Raw genomic sequence first — 20605 nt, forward strand, 5'->3', positions numbered from 1 at the left:
TGTGGATGTTTTATTATTATTTTTCTTTTCAATGTGAAGTACTATACCATACATGGATGCTTGACAAATGTTTCGTCACCAATGAAGATATTTTTTATATAATTTTTACTTGAAGTGAGGTTCCTGATTTTATTGCAGCATTTATTCAGTGATAAAAATAATACACATACACACACGCCTTCATTATTTTATCAATTCGGTTTTTGGATATATTTAACTAACTGCGCGCAATAAAGCTTTCTTTATTAACGCTTTTATTAACGATCTCTTAAATTAAATTTCAATTATTGCTAAGTGGAGAGGAGATCTTTCATTTAAAACTTAACATAGAGCTGACCTGATCAAGACCTATTAAGGTCACACATTAGCTTACAATGTCAATGCTTTTTGTCTTGAAGTACTAAAGTATTTTTATCTCATGGAATAATCCTTGCTTTTATAGGTATACGACTTTATTTATAAATATTACTCAAGAGGAGATTAGTTAAAAAATGTCATGTGTTTTTTTTTCGAAAGTGAAATCAATGAGGACAATTGAGACAAATCACTATTTAACTAAACACCCGTTAAACAACGTTTAAAAGTAAGGCCGCTATTATTTTTCCGCCTACAGAACATTAACTGAATGTTACGTATTACAACTAAGGTTCGATACAGCTTAGTATTGTAAAATTTAAGTCACTCGAGGTGATTCTCGATCAGCAGATATGACGTTCCGCTGCCCGCCCACGTAACTCCGGAGACGATGCGCTGCAATCATTACATTCCCAGCTCTCTGTTAAAGAAACACATTTAATATATAACTCAAGATATAACTCCTTAATATCGTCAAAACCTTCGATAATTGACATGTGCAAAGAAAAATAACCTTATAAGATATGAAGGTCTTTGTAATTATAGTACTATATTTTTAGGATAATATATATACGGTGTACAAAGAACCATGTCCAACCCGTGAAGTGGTGTCATTAGTTACCTATTTATGTTGTATATATCTTTGAAGATGCTGACACCGCCTTTTCGGTCTTGTCGGCTTAACAAAGAGAAATTTGTGTGAAGGAAAAGTAAAAAATAAATAAAGTAACTTCTTGCAAGGTCGTGATAGTTTATGTCACATTACGCTCATTAACTGTGTTTTTATTTTAATTTTATATTTTTATTTTTCTTTAGTCTCGTGTAAACTGTGTGGTTAATGCTATCGTTTTAGTAAGTCGTGGAAACTTGATTGTGTTAAGAAAAACAGTATAACTTGTAGTAGTGCAAAATTACTGTATGTTTTCCTGAAAAAGTTAATCACGTGTTAGGGTCCAAGTGGCTCATACCGCTTACTGAGTGTATGTGCGGGATGATTTGTGGCTTTTTTATTTTAGTTTGCAGACAATATGCCGCACCGGTCGACTCTGATCTTAGTATGTACACGCCCTTACACGTGCCAGCGGTATTACAAAGTTATATCTGCCGACTCTGGTGTTGTCACGTTTCATAAATTTGCTTGATGTTTGGGAATTAATTAATGAATATTAGATTTTTAATATTTTTTTAACATAAAGTGACATATCTACATACCCTTGCGGGTCGGACAGAGTTTTTTTACACATTGTATATAAATATATACAATGTGTAAAATAGTTCGTTCAATATATAGTTTGTTCCTCAGAAATTTCTATGAATTTTGCTATAGTGAAAGAATTTAACTTACTTGCCACCTTGCTCTATGGTTAGCCAGATACGACTTTAAATTTTCTTGAGCCCGTTTCATGTGACCGGCTCTTGCGCCTCCAGGAGGACCTTCAACAATCCATTGATGGTTTAGAGCTACGGATGCTTTCATGCGCTTTTCAGGTTGTAAAACGAGGAGGTGATCAACGAAGTCTTTTGCCAAGTCGGATATTTCCTTGAAAGCTGATTCATGGTAATTATAATTCGCCATTGTTATATTTGCTGATCGCTCCGGCCAACTATCACCACTGAATGGCATCACTCCAGATAATCTGCAAAATTTAGAAATATTCGTATACGCTCATTAGAAAATAAAAGCCTTTATTAACATTGCACTTAACTATCTTATTATTTACTTACAACATGTAGGTTACGACACCCAAACTCCACATGTCACACGCCAGGGTAAGCTGTTCAAAATTCAAAACTTCTGGTGCGACGTAGTCTCTCGTTCCGTAAATAGCTCTTGTTATATGACTTTCATCTAGAACTCGAGCTAAGCCAAAATCTATTATCTTGACTTGTCTAGAATTTGGACTGAGGCAAATTATATTCTCTGGCTTTAAATCTAAATGTGCTATCTTTCGCTCGTGTAAATAACGCAACGCTTCACATATTTGTCGAACGTAAGGTACTACGTCCACTTCTTTTATATGCTCTTCTTCTACTATTCTGTCGAATAACTCACCACCCCACAAACTAAAACAAATTAGTATTTCATTATCACAATTATCTGTGTGATTTGCTTTATATATTTTTGTTTAGGTGATATATATTTTACATACGTTAATATAATCAAAACTTCATAATATTGTAGTCGAACTGAGTCATAATAAAGACTCAGTTCGACTACAATATTTTAAAAACAGTCAATCAGACTTACTAATCCATAACTAGAATAAAAGATTCCCTCGCTGTAAACGTATCGTAAAGCTCAACAAGTTTTGGATGCTGCAATCTCCTCATCATTTCGTATTCTCTTAGAGCGGTGTCTCTCTTTTTTTGTGTCCTAGTTTTTAATATTTTTGCTGCATAAAACTCTCCATTATTGTCGTGGACAAGTACGACACTACCAAATGCACCACATCCTATTATATCACCCGTCTTTGTAAACTTTGCTTCAAAATCTTCCATTGGTCTCAGGTTGCAATTTTTCTTCAAAGTTCGCAACTCTTTCTCAGCTGGTACTATGTATGAAACAATTTTAGTAAGATAAATGGAAAAAATCAAATATATACAATTATATTTAAAATTTTAGAATAACAAGAGTTTTGTATTACGCAGGAACCACGGGTTTGTAAACTACAAGCGTCACGGTAATTATCGATAAGAAATTTAATCACATTCTACCAACAAAATGGAATGCAATAACAAAAATAAAAAAAATAATAATAATAAGGAGTAGCGTATTATAGCATATTACACTAGTAATTTTTTTTCCTAGCATTACATAATATGTTGTATCCAACATCAAACCAAATATTACTGAAATTTACGATAACCCCTAAATTAAATATAAAATGTTTACTTATTTCCTTTATTTTATTCTTTCGATTGTATTATAACTTTGAAATTCCTGAGACTTGCGTGAAGGTTTTCTAATGTTGACATTAAACGCATAATTATAAGTGGTGCATAAGTCGCATCAGATACTCTTTATTTAATGCGACTTATTCACCGTTGCAATACTTGCTCACACAAACCTAAATATTGAAAATACTTATGAAAACATAAGATTTCTAAAACAACGGTCTTTGTGTCGTGCATCAAAAGGTAGATAAGAACTATTTCACAAAATTTTACGACTGATTAAAATAATTATTCGAGGTCTACTTTTCTTAATTACTATGTGGCTGGCGAACATAAACATCCGGCCTTGATAAATGGTTATGGCTTGATTTTCCTACTATAATTTCTATGATATTTACTTATAATTGCTGGATTGTCAAACAAATTGCTTTAAAAAAAACTGCTCACGTATACAAACTCTGGATTCGTCGGAGTTAGGAAGAGGCGTCGCTGCTCTTATACGAAATTTCATAATCTGTTCTACCGGTGGATCTTTTATTTCAAACATCGGTAAACTTGAAACACCTGCTTGCACGAAACTACCACTCGTGTGTCCCATATCAATATGATACCAACCATTTTTGGATTTGTCTGTTTGTGTGTCGAACCTAAATTTGTAATGGAAATTTTATTAATATAATTAAAATATTATAAAAATACGGCCAAAAACTAACAACCTTACTTATGTACTTTTTTGTGGGTGATAATTTAAACAATGCCGTTGATTCTTTACTCCAATGGGAAATCAAAAACGACAGAAAGAGAGAAATCAATGCATAACTGAAAAGTCATGTAAAGATTTACATCATTACATTATTTTATTCTGTTTATTATACATTAACCGAGTTTGCTTACCATTCTATTACTATAAGCTTAGAAAGCACTTTCGGTGAGAGACCGTGAACGGATTTTTCATAGACAGTCATACGTTCAACATGTGTGTCGTCAGCATTATTTGAAATATTCAAATAATAAATATCATCATCTAGTCTAAAATAACAATAAAAACAATGTATTTAAATAACATCAACACACAATTTCGGATCCAGAGCAATTACTTGATTCATGTAATGTATTTACATTTTTTAAATTATTTATTAGTAAGGCAAGGGCGAGCAATTGTTGTAACGGTAAGAAATATAAAACGCATTTTCCATCGTCGATTCACCGCCAACCACGGGATCTAAGATGTTATGTCTTTTGTGCCTGTAACAGACTCGCTCACTATTTATAGCGACATGTAGAAATTCATAGAAAGGTTACTTTATTACCATCGTTTCAATTATAATATTAAACCTTAACCGAAGATTCCAGGTGCGAAAACGGGCAAGCAGTGTTTCTTTCATGTGCTATGCTAATTTTATGTTATAATTAATCTCGTGCTCTGCGGTGAAAGAAAACATAGTGGGGAAACCTGCGCGTGTTGGATAAAATTCTGCCATTTATCCATCAACCCAAATAAGAGCAGCGTGGTGGAATCAGCTCCAAAGCTTTTCCTTAATAGGAGTTAATTATTACATTTCTCGCAGTACAGCATCTTCGTGGAATGCCTTGTCCACAAACGCACACGGGTGTAATTTACATATCTTGTCAAATTTATAATAAAATAGCACCTAATACATTTACACCCAACATTTACCAAATAGATTTACAAAAAAATTAAAGTGTATAAAATTCACCTGCATAACGTTATAATCATTAAACTTTCACAAGTAAAGGTTGTCTCCTTAGCACCGTTTGATGAAACCTAGTAAAAAATATATATTTATTAAGTGAGTTACAATACAATAATAATAAAATTTCGCTTGCCTATATTCACAAGTACTTCATTATTTGTATATTAATAATATTAATATGAAATACATATATACATTCACTTTTTTAAATATCTTTAAACTTAAACATTGATTCGATTACTAACAATGAAAACAATAAATAGTTTTTGCTGCGATTAATGCGATAATAAAATTCGCTGCTATAGTACATAAATTATATTATTTTCGCGTTACGATAAGAGTGAAGAATAATTAAGAAATGAAATAACTATACGATATTCGCAAATAGTACAGCATGACTTTATGTAACACCAACAGTATGTACTTACTAAGCATTTATGAATTCCATTTTTATCTAGATGTTTATGTTTTATAGGAATTTCCAATTTAACATTTATATTGTAGAAGATATTTCGTCTAGTAATATTTTTATTCAGTTTTATTTCACTTTCAATGATTGCAGCTGGTACGATGGTTAGAGTCGTTGCTGTACTTATGCTTAAAATTGATTTCCTATTAGGTAGTGCTTTACGAAGTTCGCAAATAACTTCATTAGCCATACCAGGCTCCACTTGTTTTATAACTAAATAGAATTCTCCTCCGCTGTGCATCATCTATAAAAGAATAACCACATTACTCTCGTTCCCTGTCATACTAAAACTTATATTAATTGCCATTAATTTACTTACATGAAATCTGTGATTCGTTCGTTCAACTCTAAAATGACCGACGTACCAGACTACAAAATAAAATCTAGGATCGTCTACGGCAAAACTGCAGGTAAATGAAATTCTTGTTCCGAAACAAGTTACAGTCGGCTCTAAAGGTTTCTTCACTTGGACCGAACATAGTTTTTCCTTTGGTATTTCTGCAAAATATTCGATTAAGACTTTTTATCTATTAAATAAATAATAAGTTATCTATAAATATAACATACCATTGATAGTTAAAAAGCAACCCGAAGAATCTGTTTGTCCTGTTATTTTATCGCGCATAGCTATTGAGTATTCGCCGGTATCATTTAAGCAGGTATTTCTTATCCTTAAACTAATGTATCTGTTGTTATAGTACTCTGTTACTACATTTTTGTTTTCCTCTATTCTTGCTCCATTTTTAGACCAAGATATTAATGTGTTTACATCGTACGAAGCTTTGCATATTAGTCTTACGTCCTCTCCTTCATTTACTTCTAATTCATCTGGTAAGGTCTCATCTATGCTAGGTACTACTTCGCTAGTATTTAAGGTATTTAAGCCGGTGTTAATTACTACAACACTTGCAAAACTTGATGCAACGCCATATTCTGATTTAGATACCACGTGATAAATACCAGTATCTGACTCTTTGGCACACAGTATCGAAAGTGTGGTCGTCCTTTTATCGTTTAAAATGATCATACGTTTATTTGGTACTAATAAATTATTACTTTTATACCATATGTAATCTTCTAAAGCATCACAATTGAACACTGCTTCTAGCTCTATAGTGTCTCCTACTAATACTTTTGTAAACCTCAAATGCTGCACTACATCAAATCGTTTCGCCATTGGAGACAAATATAAAACGTCATTATTAACGTGGTTTTCTTTTATTTGCTTTACATATAAATTTGCTTTAGAAAATACTTCCCCTAAATAGTTTTTTAATAAAACTACATATACTCCCTGATCTAGCGCTGTAGTCGTTGTAATTTGCAGTCGATGCCATTTTCCATTAGAAGTTATTTTAAATTTACGTGAAGATTCTATACACTTTCCATCTTTGTACCATCTACACGATGTGCACTGTTCAGAGCAATCACTTATCTTACATTCAAATATAGCACATGAGAATTCGTCGGTGACAATATCTTGTAGAGGTTCTTCTACTTCCACGTGACCCAAAATATATCTATTACCTTCATACGCCATTGAAGCACTTTCTGTGTATATGTGTATGATCCTTGTAAAATTACCTTTAATGTTATGATGTATATATTTATTATATAAATATAAAGCAACAATAAATTTAAGTCTGCTTAACCTTTTTGTCAGATTCAAGCTTCAAGATCAGTCTTCTGAAAACAATAATCATTTTAAACATATTTTTGAATTCTAGCAATGAAAATTATTAATGAGATATAATAAATCATTTAATATAGGTATATGTTCTTTTTAACTTTATTTATTTACATTAGAGCCTTTAGCAAATACAAATAAAAAATAAAATAGTTACTATACAAATCGTGACGTGGAATGTATATGTATATAATATGTAAAGATAAATAAACAGAACAGACATCGCTCGGAGCGATATTTAATTCTATCTCTCGTATCTGCTTAGGCACAAAAGTACCAGTATATATTATATACATAGATTAGGAATGGGCCGAACCTTCGTATAAATTCGTATAAAATACTAGATAAACTTCCATTAAAGCATTAACTCCTTATCTGACTTATATATACATGATAATATTTTCTGCCAACTTTCGATGGAAGCATGTAAGCATATATATAAATTAATATATGTAGTAAAAAAAAGGATATTACTTATTAAGTAATTGCTTAAAGTTAAAAGTTGAATATAACCTTCCCGGCCACTGTCACCTCACGATTATCCTTTCAAAGATCATAAAAACCTTTCATCTATTGATTGTTTTTCAGATATTGAAAGCTCGTATAAGTTTCGGTGTTATCTATGTATATGTCGAAATAACTGGCCAGGATAACGCGTTTTATCATAGTAATATTCGGTTACGTAATCTATTATTTTCTCAATATTTATTATATTGAATACCTAAATGCTAAAAGATTTTAGAATACTTCATAATGTATCCTATATATTAATAATATTAAGCGTACGTTACAGTAAATAATTTTAGGAAAAATATTATCTCAAATTATTTTTATAATACGTAATAATATAGAATTTGTTAACTATTTGTTATATCTAGTAAAGTATAGTTTAACTTTCGAACATCAAGGATCGTCGACGTAAGAATATGTCGCTAGTACTTGCTATCACGTCTTGTATGACTCACGTTCACAAAAAGGTCATACAAGGTGACGTATCCAGATACTGGGCAACTCCAAAACACGCACTGTTACGACCTTCTGAACACACCCTGTCTTAATAAAGATGTAGATAGCTAAATTTCGTTTTACCGGCGCGCATGTAAGTGACATAAGTTAATGTTTTAAACGACATATTGAACATACAAAGTTAATTCACTTCACTTAATAATAGTTTTAATATAATTTATTATGATAACCGTATAACTGATACGTAAATGTTTATAAATCGATTGTTATTCATGTAAAATAGTTATAAATATATTACTTACTGTTTGTTAAATTTATTCTATATTCATTTCGGTAATTTCATTTTTTTACATTTTTTACGATATATATAATCATAGTACACGTATAAATTTAGGAGAGTTTATGTTAAAATTAACAAAGTCATTACTACATTGTTAATATTTGTTGAACTTTATCCTTAATTTAATCTCTTCATGTAGTACCTACACTTCATTATATTCAACAAGTACATTACTTAAATACTTCATACAAATATATATTATTTATATAAACATAAAGCTTTTGTTTCAGGTTAAGTTGTTAAGTTATTTTAAAAATATTCTTTATATACATTTAATATTAATTTTAATATATTGATACAATTTTAATCTTTTAAAAATGTAATTACAGGAACAAGGGACATAAAATCTTAGTTCCCAAGGTTGGTGGCGCATTGACGATTTAAGCGATAGTTAACTTTTCTTACAATGCCAATGTTTATGGGCGTTGGTGACCACTTACCATCAGGTGGCCCATACGCTCGTCCGCCTACCTATACTATAAAAAAAATTATTAAAAAAAATATATTGAAATAAGTCTTGGATGTCTTTTGAAGTACGAAAAAGCCTTATTTAAGTCAGATTAGATGGATTTTTTTAATAAACCCTATTTTTATTTAGAATCGAGTAAAACTTGTAAGTGCCTACTGTCTATGCACATTACCTGTAAAAGGTATGAAGGCATTGACTTACAAGTAGGGTAAAACAAGTTTAGCATATCCGATTTATTTTTATACAGTTTTCACCTAATGGGGAATAGGACTTGGTAGTTGTAACTATGTAATGTCTTAGTTAGGGTACTACATAATGAGTTTATTTTACTAGATCATTTAAAAGGCAAAACAGATCGACTTGGTCATCTACTGCCCTAGAAGCAGAGGTGACTTGATCCACAGTGTTTTTCGTTTGATTTATAATTACAATGAAAATTTACAATTAAATAATATTTATACATATTAAAAACGGTACATGTTTATAATCAAAGAAAAAGTGTAATTTAATATTTATATGTTTTGTCATTATTGTTTCAGACGTTATAATAATTATAATGGATATTATTTGAATTATCAAAATACCTACTGACGGTGATATACTATTTTGATGCGTGTATTCTTGAAATGTTATAATTATTATGGTCAATATCGCATTTTAATCTGACATTTCATGACCGTTTTCTGCGTTGAGTTTCAAGTTTGTTCTTACAGAATAGCCCTGAGAGTTGAGTTTATAGCGAGATAAAAAAATAAGCTACAGAAAGTAAATTACTTAAGATTTGCACTATATATCTTTTCTATTATTTAAATTTTATATATGTTTTGTAAAGAATATCTATTTTAGCGACAGTCACGTCAGTTAAAGGCATCTAATTCTAAATTTTCTATACATATAATAAATCAATAGAATGTCTGTACAATTAATAAACTCATGAAAATACAAATGTGTAAAATGTGGGTAAAAAGGGTTACAGAACACCGTTACAGAGTACAGTTACATATTTCATTATTTATACTAGTGACTTTTAAATAGCCGATCATATCATTTTTATGAACACTAAGGTAAATAGAAAAAAGAATGTTATCCTAACCAACAGTCTTTTAATTATCTTTCTGTTTTATAATTGTCAATATTATCACAACAGATCACATTTTAAACTTAAAAACTAAAAAAATTTTTTTATAAGAAGACAAAACACTACAACTTGCAATTAAATTATTACTTGCAATTATGTTTATAATTTAGACATTATTATTATATATAGTAGGTACTAGTTTTCACCCACGGTTTCGCCCACAGATATAGATGTTAGGTATAAAAATCCTTCATTGGGATTCAAGCTTGCTCTATACTAAATTTCGTCGAAATCGAGCCACTGGTCTAGCCGTAAAAGCGTAAAGACTTTCGCCATTATATTAGTATAAATTGTTTTTTTTATATATCATAATTGTTATGTATAATATGTAAATGTTTATCTATGTTCTGTCGCTTTCGTTTCGTTCTGTGCTTTCGCAATGGCTTAATGTGCTTCTCGAGACACGGGAGTGTTAACAGTGCCAATTTTCAAACTTAAGTCTGGTACTGAGAATTACTTAAAAGAAGAACCAAAAACATTTTATGGAATCGACACTGGTTTTGAACCCAGGACCTTGGGATCTGCAGCCAGAATTAGCCACTAAGCTAATGAGACAGTTACGTAAATACATATTTCTTGTATAAACTAAACAATATCCAAAAGTATTTTATTTTTATTTCATAACTTTTATACTGACCTTTTATGGACTTCTGTTCATATTCAATCCTAAAAAAGGATATTTAAATGTGACAACAATAACCTAACCAAGTCGCTTATGCAACTTAAATGAAGCTGAAGGCCTGCTAATGAGTTGAGATTTTAATGTTTTGCCGCTCGTGTTAAAAAGGTTGACGTTTTAATAACCGCAATTACATTACTTGAAAACCCGTGTGCTTTAAATATCCCTTATAGAAATTACTACACACTTATTTATTTTTTAAATTAATTGGTCGAGGGCCAATTTTACTCTTGTACCATATGGTAAAGACAAGAAAACCATTTTGACGGATTAATTTTGACTCTTAATGAGGATTCTAGATCAATAAATATCCCTTCATTTACTTGATAGTTTTTACGAATAAATTGACGGTGACACAGTGGCGTCAAGGAGGCCACATGATGGAGATAACTATTGCGTTAGCGCAAAAATAAGGCGTAAGCGATTTTTAATGTATTTAATTATGTGCTTGAAATGTGTTTTTTTTGTCATGTTAAGATTTCTGCAATTTTATTCAACAAAATAAATGAATAAAGGTATTTTTTCAAAAATTATATTATGATAACTTGAAATGATCTTATCATAGACTTGTAATAAAATACAAATTATTTTATTTATTAATATATAAAATCACATTTCAAAGTGCTATTCAAAATATGTTATTAAAAAGCATTCTCATCGATTTATCAACGCATTTTTTTTTTCGTTTACACTCTGACATAAGTTGAGGCAAATAACTGTACATATAAGGAAGGTAGCAGCCAGCAGCGATTGTGCTCGCACGATTATATCACACAGCAACGTGCGCTGTAATAAAATCATCTTGAACATAATATTATATTTTAAATACATTCATACGTATTTTATGACAGGCATGTGATTAAATTTACCATGATAACTTTATTAAGTGTTTTATGAAAATATTTATGTTTTTGTTTTGTAGTACAATGCTCTGTGCATTCCGTATATTCATATAAAACTGTTTTGATAAAAGATATTTTAATTATAAATAGTTAAATTTAGTAAAGTAATTAAAAAAATAATTAACATACGCCTTAAATTAGTTGTAATACTAAAAAATTTTCAAAGTTCACGTAAGAAAAAAAAGCGTGAAGCTTGCGGTACGATGTTTGCACTGTGCTCCCAGTGCAAACATCATGGCTCGGTATAGAAGGTGATGTATAACAGAGAGTTCGCTCGGTGCAAAATAACATATTATTTTTAATTTATATTCTTTATAATTCTGGGAAATAATAATGATGCCAGTATAGCGTCAAGGCTACCGCCTTGACCTATTAATGATTCAAATTAAAAAGAGGCCTGAAATATATCCCTGGTATACATAACACAAAAAACATAATTATATTATTAATTTATAGAGAAAAGTTTTTAAAACAAATAAAATATTATGCCAAGTTTAATAATATGGAATACATTAAATATACATTGTTTTTTTTTTCATAATACAAGAACTGTTTGACCACAGTAGGCGACCATCCTATTGTAAAACAATACTTGGGCCACGGTCTTATAAACGCACATTAAGTATGCTTAATTATTACCTCCGTGTGATTTAATTACATAAGTACTTTTTTATGACTTTTTTTAATTGGTGTAAAGTTTTATGAAATAAAATTATAATGAAATGGTACTCGTAGTCATGCGAAAAAAATAGTAAAAATATTAGGATTTTTTATTTTGATCCATTTGACACATATCAAAATCGAATCACATTTTAATTCAAATTGAAAGGGTTCTTTAAGAAGGATGGCCTCGCGCTTCCGTACGGACTAGTGAGGAGTGCGGACTAGTGGAGGCGAGATTACCTTCGTCCCTCGGGGAGAGCTCTGCCGAGCCACGAGTGGAACACATAACGGGAGGGGCCGCGGATGCGTTATATCGATATGATCCCGGAGCCTCTCGATCTGTACCGAGGACGACTATTGCAATGGTTTTAGTTGACCTTTCTGAGGTATCCACGGCATAAAGACAAATCAAGCTCGAAATGCTTTAAGCCTAAGTGACATGTGCCTAGCAATCATATGTTTTGTATTATAATATTATGTTTTGTATTACTTAGTTTACCGGTAAATTATTATTTAAAAAACCGTCGCTAGTTCTCCTGTACGAATTCTGTTGTTGTTTTTTTCTTAATTAATGAGTTAGTAATGATTTTTCTGCTGTTATTCTCGATATTCACATATTGAACGGGATTACAAATCAAAAGTATTTGTAAAACTCTATGAGAATAATATGTTAATAACATCATAAACAAAACAACTATATAAATGATACATTTATAAGAACAAAAATGTTTTACATTCTAGAGTGAGGTTAGAGATGCACTGCTGACTAAATTAATATTCAAGAATAAACTTTACGTATGTTAATAGAATGACATAATATGTAGAATAGAATATGGAGTCTCGTAGACAAGTATTGTTTATAACTATTCGAGGGAGCACGACTACGTACATAAAGCTTGTATGTAACTGGTATAAGGATTGTTGATTCTTCTCAGATGCATCACGATTACAATTGTTTCTTTCTGCGTATATTTTTACGACTTGCCTATTGTAGCATTATATCTTATTATGTATAAACCGTGTGTAGATGTACAATTGTGAGCCACAAGTGTAAACATCCAGCGTGTAAGGTTACGTTTCACAATATATAAAATAAAAATAGCCAAGTAGGTATTTCCCATACGACCTTCGATTAACAATATTTAATTTATCTGTATCACACTGTATCATCTGTACTGTATTAACAATATGTAATTTCATAACGTATAAATTGAAAGTTAGGACTACCTCGTTATTCTAGTAACTAGGTTATCAAAGAAGTTCTGCTCTTAAATGCCGTGTCGGATAAGTATCAAGTTATCGAATCTTTCTGTGATGAAATTTTCACTGATATCTCGGATTTCGGAAAGCACGTCAAGGTGATTGTGACGCCCCTGATCTCCCTCCGGTTATGTCAGATTGGAGTGAGGGAGTTAAGTGCACCTGTGTTTGCGTACATACTTTTATATTAACTACCTGTCCCGACTTCGTACGGGTTAAGTTAATCCATAGTTACTCCTCCCATATCGCCATCTTGTTGTTGAAATTTCCAATAATCATTTCTTAGCGAAAGGAATTACTATGCGAAATTTCAAGTCAATCAGACCTATACTTTCGGAGATATGGTGACGAGTCAGTTAATGTATTTCGTTTATATAATATATCTATATAGCTAAACAAATACGCATCACTAGCGCAGTTCATTAATCTCCGTCGAGAATGACCATCGTGGCTGGTATCAGTCAGGATAATCATCATGACAAATAAATATTATATTTTATTATAATCATGATGATCTCAGTAAAAGAATCTACAATCAGCAGAATTGTTTCTAAAAAATTGACATTTATTTAAGTTTGTAAACATAAGTACAGTACAGAGAAGTTTTGTAAAAGTTAAGAGAACGTTGGTTTAAAATACTGAATACCACTCAATACGCTTCACATAAAAACACATAAAGAATATTAATCGTATAATTTATCCACTACTTATTATATTAAATATTTGATTACGCAATAAAAAAAACTCTAAGCATTAAAATACCTACTCAGGAATTCTATTGTTAAGAGAAAATATTTAAATCCTATTCAAAACGTAAGGCCCGGCCTTTTTATCAGTTAATGTTATTCTTTAAAAGGTATTTAGAAATCCCTATACAGCTTATCTATAAAAAATAGTCTTATCTTCCACTAAAACTTTCTTAGGATAGTTTGATATATACTATAGCTTTTTATGTTATTCTTCTTGTAAATAATTTATGTATATTATACTTATACAATACACGAGATGTTAAATGTGACTTTTCACGGTCCATTTTATTTATAACAAGTATTTGACTGCAGCTTCGCCTAAGTGTAGAAGGTGTAAGGTTTAAGAAGCACCATGTTCTTCTTTAGGGCTCAACCATGCTTTCTACTAAATTTTATCAAAATCGGTTAAATGGACCATAATACTTTTGGTAGCGACATCAACGCGATTTCATGTTAAAAAAATTTTTGACAAAACTTATGTATTTATCAATTTATGTATTTATGTAAATTTTAGACTTGACTTTAGTCAAATACACCGACAATAATTTTTAATTATATTTTTAAGTTTTATACATGCATGCCTTAGAGAAAAATCTATGTTCATACAATGTTTTGTCTACATACGTATAATATTACTCTCACTAAAATGAACGTGGTTCGTGAGTAATTTTTAAAATTTATTTAGACGGTCAATATTGTTTAAACAATATAATGGCGATCGTAATGACACCGAAAAAGAATACCCAGGTGTTTTCTTTAAGTGAGTGTCGAAATGTCCGTTATGCAAGTGTGTTGCTCAAGCCAGCGACATCCTAGTTTGAAGTTAACGCTGATTCAGAATAAAAATATTCGTCTGCGACATCAGAGAATTATTTTCGTACGTGCTTCAAAATTTTTTAATGAGATAACAAATAAACAAGTAACTCATTTAATACGTTTGTATGTAATTTTTTTAATAAAATAAAAGTGCTTTTTTAAATTTTTAAAAATATTTATTAATCAATAAAAAATGTTACAGACCGATTCTTTACTTAAAATTTATTTGTTGAAGAGAATTATTCCTATTTAATAATTATAATCGTAGCAAATTTATGAACCTCTAGAAATTCTATAAATACGAACATGCGCATCAGATGCTTTAGGTATAGTTAAAGATAAATTTCTTAGGGTCTCTGAGATAATTGTTTGACCAATTCGCGTCCGTAATTCCATAAATAATGCAATAATAATAAAATAATTTCTATGATCTCATTATAGTTTTTGGTAAATAAATTTTCTTGTCAATCGCTTAGAAGTTGCGGACAAATACATCAAATCAATCAAAATAAAAATATTTCGACGAATATTTTTATTTTATTTTTTTCGATGTTCAAACACAGTTCGTATACAATTAAATTAATATTTAAAAAATAACTCATAATGTGTATAAATAGATCTTAGTTACTTAAATTATTTTTAGTAAATTACTGTATTCATTTAGAATTATTTTTTTAAAGATGCGTCCGAACGTTTTAAAATAAAAAGTATTCAACATACACATTCGAATTAAAAGTGATAATGAAAATATTATAAAAATATTTTATAAGAAACAGTATGATATGATTGCTTACATGGTATGTATGTTGTAGCCATCAATGGTAAGCACAGTTATTTGAAAAAGCAAGCGCGGCAAGTTACTCTCGGTACGAAGCACGACACACGAATGAGTGTGCAAGTGTAATGGGCATTGGGACATACATGTTGTCAGCATAGTACGCTCGTAGAATCAACCATTCTACTGGACTAGTGTGATAACTGTGCATAACGAGTTATGAGAACTCGCTTTCCCATGGACTTAACTTTTTATTGAGTAACTTGCAATAGAAAATTGTAGCAGGTACGATAAAAAACACAAATAAGTGAGACAGTATTTTTATAATATACATATATTAGAAAGTTGAATAGTTAAATAGAAAAACTTGCGTGTTGCGGGATGAGTAAACATACCTACTCATATACACTTACGAAAAAAAAGTTATGTTTTCACTGTAAATTAATAATATAATTTACTGAAGTGTGTAATAAATCTTACCTTTTGTGTTTAGTTGATTGTACCTATTATTAAAATGACTTACTTCTTACTATAACTGACAACAATAGTAAAATATTAAAGCGATAAATCTTCTGTCTTGACCAATTCATCTTCACTCCATAATATAAGAAACCTTTTATTACACGTACAAAGTTTATTACAAAATTATATAATTCTATAGCTCTTAAAGGCTTTCCTTTATTTGGTTCACTAATATTTATTTTTATAATGAAATTTAAAAACTGCTAATATAAAAAAATATATATTTCTCCATCAAGTCGGCTTGTGGTAAAGAAACAATATAACATCAAGGTATCAGGGTGAATCCTGTACTTACTTTTATATTAGCTAGGCACATATAGAAACCCACCCATATTTGAAATAAAATAAAAAATAAATGGTTAATTTTTTTAAGAGGTCAATAATTAAAAGTTCCCCTAGAATGATACAAATATATCAGTGATATTATGTTCAAATTCAACCAATTTCAAATATTAATAATACTTATATTATATGGAAAGAATACTGATAATACTAACTTAGAATTTTTATATTATACTGAAAATGCTAAAAATATACTTACAAAAAAAATTCAAAAACCTCCTTGTAACACTGATCAGAACAGTATAAGAAAATAAAAGATTCACAGTTTAAATTTGACATAATACAGAAAATATACTGCTTTGACAGAAAAAAAAGACTAATGAAATTTTTTGTGTGAAATATTATGGATATATTAAACAATATAAGAAGTACTTTCGAAAATGTGAAAACTTCACTCAAAGACAAAAACTCTTCTAGCCGACTTCAAGGTTTAAAGAAAGATATTGTAACTCTGCAATCAGAACTCCTCTTACTGGGTAAGGAAAACCATGACCAATACATCAGGTCCCAGGCGATGGAGGGATACCTGACGTTATTGTCCGCTAAATCAATGCCCTTATCACTCAATGAGAAAAAAAATAGTCTCATGGTTGCTTTTAATAAATTAAAGGAGTATGCTTTACGTGAAGAATGTTTGTTCATCTTTCTTAGAATTCAAAACTTACTTTGCTTTTACCTCATCCAACTAGATGAAACTACTGTCGCGAAAGATATTCTCGAAAGCATGGAAGAAATTTACGATAAAATTAGCAAATCAAAGCCGGATATGTACTACGACGCGGAAGACTTATTCACGACTGAACCAATTGAGAAATTAAAACGACTAAATCCAGAAAAAATTGATAAATTAATAACTAATAATGTTCAGATGTTAGCATTTTTGTATAACAAATTAAACATGCCAGAAAAGTATACTTTATATAACCATACCGCTCTCAGGAGGCAATTAGAAATGAAAGAAGGTACTCCACAAGACTGGGCTTTACGAACAGCGAGGCTAGGTAATTACTTTACTTACCTCAACCAACTTAGCAACGCTCGACATCATTTATGTGCAGCTAATCATATTTTACGTACTTGCCACGATAATTGTAAGCTCATGCCCGAAGAATTTGTGCTGCAAAAGGCTGATTTTGAAGTACAATTCTTAGAATTAAGTCACCATTGGGTAAAATATGGCCTCACCCTTTTTAAATTATCACGAAAAAAAATATTGAATCGTTTCTTTTCGCAATCATCTAACGGAGCAGACTCCTGGAAAACTGTAGACATGTTAAACGATAACGACAATAACGAGAATAATCCTGAGAAAAACGAAGAAAATACTAAGGATATAGGAGCAGAAAAACATGAACAGGGAGATGGTATATCTGAAAAAGTTTATACTTTCCCCACCTTAGATTTACAAGACATAGAAAAAAGGGTGCCGTTAGGTATAATTCGTAACACTATAGAAGCGCGTAAGCTATTTTCATTTACTCATAAATGGCTAATGCGAGCCAAGCACTACTATGATTTCGAGCATCATTCAGCTCAATACATTTCTTGTTCACTTCAACTTTCTGAACTGTACGAGCATCTTGCATTTTTCGAAAAGAATATCGACAACCAATATAGCATACAAAAAAGAAGAGCAGATGTTTTAGAAACTCTCAATTCTTTACTGAAGACATGCGACAACGTTATGTCAATACAAATTGACGTAATAAAGGAATTATCCCAAATTCAGTTAGAGTTGATGGCGTTGAATTTGCAAAAGTTATGGCGAGAAGAATCGCAAGTTAATATATTTAATTTGGACAGTGATGCCGATTCTATTATAAATTCCCTAGATTCTGAATCGAATAAAACTTTAACTGAGAGGACATTGAACACAAATTCCAAGAACATGTTTCTAAAAAAGATGGAGGCAGCTACGTCGCTGAATGCGAAGTTATACAGATTAAGTGGACAATTAGGACCCAGCACTCCTTCAGAACTGAGCTTTACTCGCAGTTTGCAGAATAAAAATTAACTTTCATAAATACATTATTTCATGATGTCATTTGATCGTTGAGTTCTGATTTATTTAAATTTAAATAACTTGTATTAAATAAAATTTCCAAAACATTTTACATACGTTTTACTAGACATATTAATACAGAATACAGTTTTAAATTTTAAATAATGCATATATTATTAATAACATAAATTTTCCTATTAAATTTATTAACAATAACATTTAAGCAACTAATACAAAACATCTATTCGGCAATGTAAAAAGATCATTTACAATAGTAATTTTCATCAAAAATGTTTTTTTTATTAAAAATCTAACTTATGTATGTACTTATATAGTGCCTAATGTTTGAACAAATCGATTCGATATTTCTGGCTTATTTTCATGGATTTCTACAAATACCAGAACAATAACTAGATCATAAATCGTAATTTAAATAACATGACGTAAATTAACATTATTTTTAAGACATTTAAACGGTAAAATTATTTAAACATCTAAAAGACTTATAGGACAGAAATGAAAAATACTAGTGTTTTCTGGTGTCAAGGAATATTATTGACTTCTGACTTGTTCTGATACAGGGGTTTGAATGTGATATCATCAAATTTACTGTCCTGTGGAAACTTTATCCGTCTCATTCGGTCTCATTACGACGACCATACAACAAAATTACAATATTAAAAAAAACTTCGGGAAATCACTGTTAGCAATACGTCTATTTAGTCAATAAAAGTAATCTTAAGTAGTCTGTGCCCACCCGGCACACAGTAATAAATGTTTATTTACCAAAACTAGACTTAGCATGACGAGGTAATAAGATTTTATTTCGTACGCTAAGCATCGTTTCATTTATGTTGTAGTTATTGTTCTGATTAAAAAACACACTTCAAAATGATTGACATCATATGTATGCGGTTGCATTAAGGCACCAATCTATCTGACTCACTTTTACTCATCTATCATAGCCTATGAAAACACAATGATAATTAAAACGAGATTTATGATAATATAAATAGTTTAACTAACATATGTTTGTAATCAAAAAGAATATGTGATATCTATAAAAGTACTTAAGTACTTAAGTACTTTTATAGATATTCTAAAGGAAAAATATATAAAATGTACACGGCTTCAGATTGTAACGTAATATATATATTAAATTTGCTAAAGATTTTATAATTTTTGCCGACGAACTTTCGTAAAAGTTGTATTCGTTTAATGATTTTTTAGTGATTAATATAACGTCAAACTTGTATGCACGTAGTGAACTTCAAATAAACACAGGAGAGCCTTAATAATGTTAAAAATATAACAAAGAAAATTCTACTTAAGAAGGCGGGCGATGTGTTGTGTATAGTCCAACTTTTTTATTGCATTTTTGCGTATTAAAACTTCAATAATTTTATACATGTATCAAAAGTTATTTTTATTCTAAATGTTAATCTCACTATCTCGTTTAACTGCTTTTGTAAAGCATTGTTTGTTTGATAGATATACAATATATATTTAAAAAAAGGTTTTTTTGTTTGTGCCGTATGTGTCCGATGTCATCCAATGAGCTGACACCTTTTAGTTGCTATTGACATTTTCCAGTCTCTGTCACAGTATCATCAACGTACACGAGATGGCATGTGTCGTATCGTATATTATATCGCAAAGCGTCATTGCATCCGCCTATGGACAAATTGACGATAGTTGGATTGTAATAAACGAACTTTACATTGATCAAACAAAAAGCTATCAAAAATAAAGGATGGTGTTCACTTGTAATTATTATATACAAATAGTTTATAAGTATAGTATTTGTTCGCTTTGAATGTTGAAGTAATGCTTCTATGCTTTATCGGATCACTGTGTGCGTA

The 20605-nt window shown here is 30.5% G+C and overlaps 4 protein-coding genes across 6 annotated transcripts in view; 1 reads left to right on the forward strand and 3 right to left on the reverse strand.

The window, feature by feature from the left end:
- Positions 1-20605, reverse strand: part of LOC126780716 (pyruvate dehydrogenase phosphatase regulatory subunit, mitochondrial) — a 236825-nt gene that overhangs the window by 190137 nt on the left and 26083 nt on the right. The gene's annotated exons all lie outside the window — the stretch shown is intronic.
- LOC126780736 (solute carrier family 35 member C2) overlaps positions 1-20605 on the reverse strand; it is a 98123-nt gene that overhangs the window by 64987 nt on the left and 12531 nt on the right. The window lies entirely within an intron of this gene.
- Positions 19-16002, reverse strand: LOC126780714 (uncharacterized). Of its 2 annotated transcripts, none has more exons than XM_050505367.1 (11): positions 15897-16002; positions 6001-7116; positions 5753-5931; positions 5393-5677; positions 4968-5035; positions 4144-4278; positions 3697-3896; positions 2603-2906; positions 2080-2418; positions 1700-1991; positions 19-775 (listed from the first exon to the last, which is right to left on the reverse strand). In XM_050505367.1, the coding sequence occupies exons 2-11, from the start codon at positions 6971-6973 to the stop codon at positions 674-676; spliced, it is 2877 nt and encodes a 958-aa protein (XP_050361324.1). In that variant the 5' UTR covers positions 6974-7116; positions 15897-16002; the 3' UTR covers positions 19-673. The 2 variants fall into 2 exon arrangements, with proteins under 2 accessions (XP_050361324.1, XP_050361323.1); XM_050505366.1 differs by having other exon boundaries at positions 6001-7119.
- On the forward strand, positions 17083-19095 carry LOC126780726 (KIF-binding protein-like). The gene has a single exon (XM_050505388.1). The coding sequence runs from the start codon at positions 17085-17087 to the stop codon at positions 18753-18755; it is 1671 nt and encodes a 556-aa protein (XP_050361345.1). The 5' UTR covers positions 17083-17084; the 3' UTR covers positions 18756-19095.

Source organism: Nymphalis io, chromosome Z (genome assembly GCF_905147045.1).
Source record: "Nymphalis io chromosome Z, ilAglIoxx1.1, whole genome shotgun sequence".
Classification (NCBI taxonomy): Eukaryota; Metazoa; Arthropoda; class Insecta; order Lepidoptera; family Nymphalidae; genus Nymphalis; species Nymphalis io.